Source organism: Montipora foliosa, chromosome 1 (assembly GCF_036669935.1).
Source record: "Montipora foliosa isolate CH-2021 chromosome 1, ASM3666993v2, whole genome shotgun sequence".
Lineage (NCBI taxonomy): Eukaryota > Metazoa > Cnidaria > Anthozoa > Scleractinia > Acroporidae > Montipora > Montipora foliosa.
In genome coordinates this window covers 5,782,336-5,791,548 of record NC_090869.1, presented here as the reverse complement: position 1 = coordinate 5,791,548, position 9,213 = coordinate 5,782,336, and the positions used below count along the sequence as shown (strand labels likewise).

The 9,213-nt window shown below is 40.2% G+C and overlaps 1 protein-coding gene across 2 annotated transcripts in view; it reads right to left on the bottom strand.

Moving 5' to 3' along the window:
- Positions 1-320: 320 nt before the first annotated feature.
- LOC138008193 (maestro heat-like repeat-containing protein family member 1) overlaps positions 321-9,213 on the bottom strand; it is a 39,033-nt gene continuing 30,140 nt past the window's right edge. The window contains exons 30-42 of one of the 2 annotated variants that reach the window (XM_068855461.1): positions 9,018-9,170; positions 8,790-8,944; positions 7,693-7,858; positions 6,752-6,936; positions 6,256-6,393; positions 5,727-5,841; positions 5,290-5,436; positions 4,780-4,968; positions 4,313-4,465; positions 3,575-3,709; positions 3,227-3,329; positions 2,865-2,930; positions 321-1,064 (exon numbers count right to left, since the gene is read on the bottom strand). In XM_068855461.1, the coding sequence (XP_068711562.1) occupies positions 982-1,064; positions 2,865-2,930; positions 3,227-3,329; positions 3,575-3,709; positions 4,313-4,465; positions 4,780-4,968; positions 5,290-5,436; positions 5,727-5,841; positions 6,256-6,393; positions 6,752-6,936; positions 7,693-7,858; positions 8,790-8,944; positions 9,018-9,170 (1,788 nt within the window). In that variant the 3' untranslated portion in view covers positions 321-981. The remainder of the gene's footprint in view (positions 1,065-2,864; positions 2,931-3,226; positions 3,330-3,574; positions 3,710-4,312; positions 4,466-4,779; positions 4,969-5,289; positions 5,437-5,726; positions 5,842-6,255; positions 6,394-6,751; positions 6,937-7,692; positions 7,859-8,789; positions 8,945-9,017; positions 9,171-9,213) is intronic. The other variant, XM_068855524.1, reaches the window with a different exon arrangement.

The window sequence follows — 9,213 nt, the reverse complement described above, 5'->3', positions numbered from 1 at the left end:
TTCTGAAAGGCTTTCTGAGATTTTCAATTTTTGTAATTTCGTGACACACGAAATCATGCCGGGTGCGCGTTGCGTCTTGGATGAAAATGGGCCTTTAACACATTTTTCTCCCGCCAACAGAACTCATGTCGAAGAATGTCAGGTTTACCGTGGGGTTGAAGTTGAAACTGAAAGTACGAGCAAAATCATATCTATCTTTCAGATTGAAAGTTTCAAAATTGCTTTACTCAGTCATTGTCTTCCTTATATATTTGCTTTCGACAACTCAGAAACATGGGTCGGTCAGATGACGGCAAACAGACAAAAAAAGGGGCTGAAAGAACGCCTGCCTAACTTTTTAATTAAGATCGGAGCCATGTTAGGATTTTGACAACCGCTGTGCAATACATATGAATGCATCGGGTTATCTATTGACTAAATTACTTCAACCACCAGGAAGGACCAGGACATTTGTAATAAAATTGTCCTCAGAGGAACTGATTTACCAACTAATGTGTAATGAAAAAGTGCGCATTTAGCTAAGGATTCAAAGCTAAACCACTACAAACCGAAAACTAGATGTTTAAACCCTTAAATAACTTTAGCCCTTGGTGAGAACAGGGTATTTAGGGCTTGCAGGAATTGCACAATGCAATTGTTGACAGTTCGGCAACCCTGCAGCCCAACAGCTAAGCGTTTATGATGAGATGACCCGAACAATGCGACAAATCACGAACAATTGCTGGCCGATCTTTTTGATTCAGAAGCCACCTGAACATTAACATCATTTTAACACATTCAGCTTGTCCACCTACCAACTGTATTGGTCTTAATGAAATAACACTTGGCTTTTGTAATAACTAAATGAGTCTGAATGTTCTTTGCTCCAAAGCAAGAAGACACAACACTGCAAGCGCTTTGGATTCACCCTGACGAGATCCTGATCGTCTGTCAGACAAAACTTCAATGAGCATGTCTATGTTGTTAAATTTCAGTTGCTTTTCAGTAGTCGTACAAAAGGCTTATTGCTTCAGCAGCTTTACACCTTACTTTAGGAGAAGGGTCCTTCAACAGAAGAATCAGAGCTGAGAAAAAAATACAAAACCAAACATTACCAATCACAAAAATTTACGAATGAAATAATTAACAATTATTGAACGAGGTTGAGCAAAATTTCGTGATTTGTCAGTGACGAGCAGATCAATTATTTGCCGAAGCCGATGGCTGGGGCACATAATTGATCTGGTAGACACTGACAAATCACGATATTTTGCGATAACCGAGGTCAATAATTGTTTTATCATTCGATCAACGAGTTTGTTTTTTGTTGTTGTTTCCGAGAAGCCGTAAGCCCGCGCTGCCTTGCAGTTGCAGAGTCGGGTAATGGCACCAATCAATTGGTTTCCTTCTCAGCGTAAATATATTTGTAGACTTCAAATTGTACTTACAGTCAAACGTTCAATGACACTAGGCATCAACAAAGCTGAAGAATTTCGCAGTTTTCAAAGCGTATCCCGACAAGTGAAGCTTTGGTGTAAAGCTCACCATTCTTTTTTCTGGCTTCAGCATAAAATCTCTCCAGTACATATGCATTCGCCAACTTGTCCTTCGCGTCGATGACACGAGTGACTCTTCGTCTGCCTTTCTTTCCTTGAGATACTTTCGAAATACGTTGAAATTTTGTTCCTTTCTTAGTATTCTCACTGTTCTTTAGATCAACTAAAGATGTCGAATCATTCTCTGACAGCTCGGGGAACCGATCTGCCATTTTCTCACAAGAGCGTGATTTCAATTGCGCATGAGCAGAATATTATTTGCAGCAAAACACTTATTTCTAGGCAGTTATTTGCAGGTCACGTGGTGGTATCTCAACCAATGAAAAGGAAGGACAAAATACATCGAATGATAAACGTGTTTATCATATGGCCCGTACGGCCCCGCGAGCGCTTTCATTGTAAAACTATTGGAAAAATCCCCGTATGATGGCCGTGTGCGTTAGCGCGAGCAGGACTTATTTTGTATCACCATGCATCTGAGTGCTCATGAATAATGTAAAGAGCCCAAACGGATAAAATGCTTACTGACCGAGTTTAGGCGGGTTGGACAGGAAAATATTTGGGCAAAATATTTTCCCGTCCGGCCCTCGCATTCAGTCAATAAGTACATAGTATTTGAAGTGCGGGTTATATATGAGAGGGAGAAGCGATCCTCGTACTAAAATGAAAAATTTAGCTATTGACCAAGGTAAGTGCAAGGATCATTACTCCCTTTCATATAGCCGCACTTCAATTACTTAACAATTATTCGCCGAAGGCGAAGTGATTATCGGTGAATATTCACCGAGACGAAGTCGAGGTGAATATTCACCGATAATCACTTCGCCTTCGGCGTATAATTGTTTTAGTATAAATACACTGGTGATTATTTCAAAAAAGAGAGAAAAAAAACATTTCAACGCAAAAATCATCCTCACTTACAGTGGCAAAACGACTACTGGCAGCCATTTTGTCCGGTGATTATCGGCTGATAATCCAAGATAGCGAGCCAATGAGAGCGCGTGATTTTGTATAATCACCTGTGTATTTATACTAAATACATTTATTTTCATTCATCGAGTCCTTTCACGGGAACACATGAGCCCAACAAACCTGCTACCAACTGAGTGGCTTCATAGCTCAGTTGTTAATAAGAGCATTGCATCGGCATCGCAGAGATCATGGGTTTTAGTCCCATTGAAGACCCCTGAATATTCCATGTGTCCAGAAGAGACAAGCGCTTAATTTGTTCAGAAAAAAAACCTATGTACAGCAGGCAGTCATTTGGCTTTCTGAGTACCATTTAAATTGTGCCACTCTTATTTTCATGACAGTATATATAATACTCACCACCACAGACGTGATCTTTAGATATTTCATATTGTCTATCTTTTGGAAGGTTTCCGAGGATAAAGCCTACAAGTAAAAAGATGACAAGGTTCTCGCTCCAACAGCAAATTAACACTGAAAATCTAAAAAAATAAACATTCAATACACACTAAAACAGGACAGCAACTGAGGGCTCACGTACCGGTATAGCCATGTTTAAGAACGATTTACCAACTTCAATGCGAAGGGTTTTTTTCCCGTTTTCAAAAACGCAGACGTTTGCTAAAGCTATTATACCATGTTTAAGATCAAAGGTGAGATCAAGGCAAGTCTTTTTGATGCCACATAATGCCTTCTTCAAATCTTCCCTTGTGTTCACTCACCAGTGAATAATGCTGCGTTTGCTTTTATATCATCTCGAGAACTCTTGAAGAAGGACACACATCCCATGACGTAAAAACTAATTTTGTCAGCTAAATCAACAATCTGAAAAAAATATCGTCAATAAATGATTAGTCAAGATTTTTGTTAAAGAAAGTGATTCGATGTAATTAACCTGAACACAATTTCTTAATGTTTGTCCATGCAACTTAAGCAACAGCGACTCCTTCCACGTCGTTTTAAAGTAAAACTTCGCGTCCACTTAATTATTTCAAAGTCATTCGGTATTTAAGATATTTTACAACTTTTCAAGACAGAAAATGTGATATGTTATTTGAAAAAAGACTCACAATCAGCCTTGAGAGATCATTCATGAACTCGCCATAATGAAGGTGGCCTTCTTCCAATAAGTGTTTCTGAAACATCTGATTGATGGAGTCTGAGCCAATAAGAGGGGCTGTTGATCGTAAGCAGGATTTGCAAGCCTGAAATTTTTAAGCACCAAAAGATAACAGTCAAAATCAGAAACAAATTTATACATCGAAACTCATGATGTTCATTTCACAAAAAAAAAAAAATTCGCATTCAAGGGAAAGTTCATTAACCCCTTTTAAACAGGCTAAATGCGACATTGAGAGAGCTGTATTGCGAGTGAATTTTAAAGGCGCTATGTCACGCAAAATGATGCAATTTCATAATACCCAAAATGCCCACGTTTATGCCTTTGAGTTATTTTCCTCCATACTTCTCCCAATTTTTTGCTCTTTATAACCCTGCAGTGCGGATGAGCGAAAGAAGTTTTCGTAACATAGCATGTATTGCAATATGTCCTCTTCAAAGCGAGTTTAAGTGCGAAGCTTTTGTGATGGTAATTAGTTCTACTTTACATTTTTATAAGAAAAACTTCGCACTTTGAAGAGGAGACAGACATGAACTCGGAAATGGCCTATTCCGCATCACACCTCTATCGCACTGCTTCAAGTCGCAGCAAGCCTTTCTAATGGCCAGGTCCTAACTACCCTAAGCAATTGCAAGTGACATTTGCGTCTTTTACAGTGAACTACCTGGAAAAAGTGTGCGATTTTTACCTTGGTGACGTCAATCTCTTCGTTTAAGTGCAACAGGACACTAACAAAGTTTGTGTGAACTTGCTCTAAGAAAGGTGCTTTGGACGGTCCGTCACCAAACCGAGACAACTTGCCAAATAAGGTGAAGGCCGCTGCCCGTACGGCACTCTTCTCCTGGAAGATAAAATAAAGGTAGACTAGTTACAAAGGACACTCATGATTGCGTTGCCAGGGTTTGCCAGCCTTGGCAACCGTCTCTGCCTCGAAACTGGCTGCCAACAGTGGAAGCGCTTAAAAGTCCCACAGAGGAACCCTTCACTTAGCGTTTTGACTGGTATAAGTTAGTTTTATGGATTTGTTGTCGTTTTCTCACATCACTGAATAGAACGAGAACTACACCATCAGTAAATGACAGGGACACAATCGGCAAACTAAAATATGAAAAGGTGAGAATCTTTTCATGATAGTTAAAATCTGTCAGCACTCACCTTCTCAAAGCAAGGTCTAATTCTTAAGCAGATGTTAATAAGTATTTGTCGCACATTGTTCTCGTCAAGTTTCGCGAGGATTTTTGCAAGTCCGGACATGGATTCAAGTGTAATTTCATCTTCCTGATCATCTTTGTCGTCCATGCCCGCCATCATCGCCGATAAAATCGTGGTCGAATATTTTTCCAACTGAAAATGAAAACAAGAATCTTCTATTTTAATGTGTCCTTGAAAATTGAACAGGTGTGCTGTGCATCTGTGTCTAATATAAGAGAGAACAGCAATTGTTAGATGATAACAATGCTTCATATACTGCTCTTGACTCCATTTGATTTCCACAACCGTTTTTATGATAGTTAGGATCTGCGAAATGGGTTACTATACTTCGTGCCAGTGAAGTGCATGGCCAGAAAATCAATACAAAGCTCTTTACTAGAAAATACATCAGAGTTACTTCTGTATGTCATGGGACTATCTGCATGAGATTACTCGGAGGACAATTTCTTTTACCTGGGAATCTTCTACGCTGGAGATGTTTCCGAGTCCCCTAATACAGAATTTGCGAACAACATGCGAGGAGTCGACCAGCCGACTCAGCAAACTGTTCATGAGTACTTCAACCACCGACACCTGACCGCCACACGTCTGGTCAATTAACTGGCAAAATAAGAAAAGTTAAATGTACGTTAAAGTCATAATTTTGCTTGACTGTCCATGTGATTTTCTGACGGCATTGATTCAAAGCCAGGTCTTAACAGCCATGAAGACATTGAATGAGGATCCATTTTAAGGAGGAAACGTCAACGCTAATTCCATGTTTTCATGCACTTTCAGGCTCCCAAATAATAACAAGAAGTCGGAACAGATTCATCTCCTGTTTGTTTTTCGGAATTTAACTCAAAGAATCATCAGGACGATGGCAATTGTACAAATTCTCTCATAAATACCTCTGAGAAGAACGCAGCTACTACTACTCTCTGCGCATCATACACACTCGACAAAGTGGAATTTAACTGTTCAGCAACTTTTGGCACTTGCTGTGGAGCGGCCTTACACAGCGCCCTAAACCATGAAGCAAATTTTTGTCCGGTTAGTATATGGTAACTGATTAAACTACGCGTTGGTAAGGGTTCATCCGCTGTAGCGTAGAAATGGCATTCCTTAATTTAACTTATATCTCCGCTTGCAAACTGCCTAATATCAGGCTATCAACCGTGGACATATTGTTTCTAACCCGTCAAATACTCAACAGACTACAGACGTTGAATACAACACTTTTATATGTCATTTGTCTTTTATAAGGTTAACGAGTCAAGAAGTTAAAAACAAGCTTGCAAAGTTTCTGAGTTCTTCTTTACGTGCCATTCAGCTACAATAATTATGTAACCAACACTTAACGTAACCCACGCGTGTGAAGTAGTGAACATCACCGAATTCGTATAGAAAAGATTTTAAAGTTAATGTACGGTAGCATACCGTGCCACAACAACCACACCGTCTGGAAACGTTTTGTCGTCTTCAAACAGTGCCCAGCCGTCTTCTTTTCCAATCAGCTGCATCAGCGTCTCGTATTTGCACCTTACAATAAGCTCTTTAAAGCATTCTAAGGCAGTGCTGTTAAAAACAAAAATAATTATTTTTACCCATTCCCTATCTGAAGACCACAGATAAACTATGTATATGTTAAACTAGTTTCCTTAAATGATAAAGGAGGTTGAAGATGACCTAGAAATTAATCTTTTTTAAGTTTCCAGTTCCGTGACGTCTACAGCATTGCAATTTCCGATTCGTCACCTTTGTTTGAAAAAAATGTCTGTTCAGTATTTACATAGGTATTGTTTTCGATTTCTCTTGGGAGATCTTCAAGAGAAATTGCAGGTTACAAGTCCTCCACGTTTAAGTAAAGTGGAATGTCAGTTTTAAAAAAACATGAACAAAACTGCCATCTGCTTATTCGCTACCGGACACTTACCCCAAGGGTTCCACTTTAGGCCCCTTGTGTTTTTCTTTCCCAGAAGACGATGGAGGTTCGGGAGGTAGAAGACCAACAGACGTCCCTAACCGCAATAAGGTCATTGCAAAAAGTCGTGGGAAATGCTCCGAAACAAGGTCACCAATCTCTTCCGAGCGGAACATCTCAGTTAAGCCACAAGTGATCTGTCAGAGGAAATACGGAGTACCCGTAAACGTCTTTTCTCACTTAAAACTGGCTAAATATTTTTTTATACTGGTTACACCTGACTAAGAAAGATGCCTTCAAAAGACGCAAAGTTCAGCAATGAAGCAATAGCAATCAACGAACACGTTGGTTAATTGATGAATATTTGTTGACCCGTTACGAAATACTACCCCTTGTAAGAACGAAAAACGCGTTTGTTCCTCCCCTTGGAAAACCCGCGGGGATAAAATTGACATTCTCCTGTTCAGGGAGGGGGAGGGGGGGTTTGCCCGAGTGTACCTGTCATTAACTAAGAGTGCACTATATCAACCTATTGTCTGGTTGTCAGTAGATTTAAAGAAATGGGTCAATCGAGCGGACTAATTTAATTTACTATTGTATTGTTGTTCCAATATTCGAATAGAGCGAGTTTCAGTTGAGTGTCGTAAAACCAAAACCAAAGTAATTACTTTGGTCAATCAAAAAGGACGGAGACAATTCAGTAAACCAATCAAAACTCAAAGTAATTACACGTAGTCGACACAAAGCCCGGGAAAATGTGCACGCGCTAGCCACGATTGGTTTTGGTTTCACTTCTGATTTGTTGAAAGAATGGCGCGAGAACTTTGAACCAATCACTGAGTGAAGTAATGCAAAACCAAAGCAATTCCCTAATTACTTTCGATACTAAATTGAAAATCGCTCTATTCGAGCAATCAAACGCAATTGCTGCATTAGAAAATATAATACAATACCGCAATAGGCTGTGGCGTAGCTACTCGTATGGTTTCTTTCTTGTTTTTGGGTTTTGGCTTTTCTTGGTACGGCAGGGTCCTTAGTGATAAATCCAGAACATAGTCAAAGACGCTGAGCGCCAAATTGGAATCACCTGCCATAGTTCTCCATACATCCATCACATGCCTGTAGTAAGGAAATAAAGAACAAAAAAATACAACAGATTCGTGGCTGTAAAGCGGTTTCAATGCCGCTACGTCAAAATAAACATCAAGCATACACTTGTAATTACACATAATCGCCAAAATTAACTAATTGTAAGTACTGCGTCGCTCTTTACGAAAGGAAAGTTGTAAAAGCAAAAAATCCAGTAAACTGATTTCCCTTTCACAAACTGCTTCTAGCAGTCAACCCTTCAGTCTTCTCTCACAATACGTTAATTTGTGAGGGAAGCTTACGCACCTCGGCACATTGAGCAAAACTAAAAAGTAGACCTCAGTCGGTGACCTATCGCTAAATCCTTTTTGTCCTAGGGACAATGGTCATTTAAACGATTGTGAAAGTCCTGCACAGCAGCAGCTTGAACCACAACAGCAGTAATGCAAGTGTTACTACAATGTGTCGAATAACAATAATGAGCTCCACCTAATCTCCATTTCATTCATTAAGCCCTGGCCAAAGGAGAGCGAGAGTTGATGAGAGTTGACGAGACGCAAACAAAACAGAGAGCCTGGGAAAACCCTTTCTGATGTAAATATGGCGACTAGCCATTCGGCATACCCAGCCTTGGCATTGTCCTTGGGCCCTGAACCCAACGCCATATGTTTTTGTCCTTTTTATCTGAGCCCGCTGGAAAAAAAAAAGGTAACTGCTGACCGCAAAACTCTCGCTCAAACTCTCGTGCTCCGCCAAACGATACAAAACTCTCGCCAACTCTCAGGAATAATTTGAGCAGGTTCAAACTCGATGAGAGCTCTGGAGAAACGATGAAAGTAGCCGAGAGTGGATGAGAGTTCCTGGTCAAATCAGAGCGACAGTTTCAACTCTCATCAATTCTCGCTCCCGTTTAGCCAGGGCTTTACATTTACACTTGACAACAGAGAGCTACTGCACTTACTGATCATATGGAAGAGGAAACTCCAGTATCGCTGTCATAACCGGAACTAAATGATGAGAGGCCAGTGTCCTGAAAACACGAAGTGTTCCTGTTCTGGTCTGCGCATGTGTTATGTGTTGAAGCTTGGAATGGATATCCTTCACAAGACCGACAACCTAGCAAAAAATGTACGCACCTGTTGTAAGAGTAAAGGCTTATGTTTAACTTCGTCTGACATGTGCTACTTACATCTTTTCTTAATTCTTGCCCTCGTATTCTGACAATGCTATTGAGCACAACACATGAACCGCTGGCACAATGAGATTGGCTGTCGGTTAAACCTTCCAGCAGCGTCTCGACAAATGAAGGCAGCGAATCATTCTGAAGTTTTTTGGCAACGACCTGTAAGAATAAAACGAAATGATACGAGGTAAAGTGGGACAAG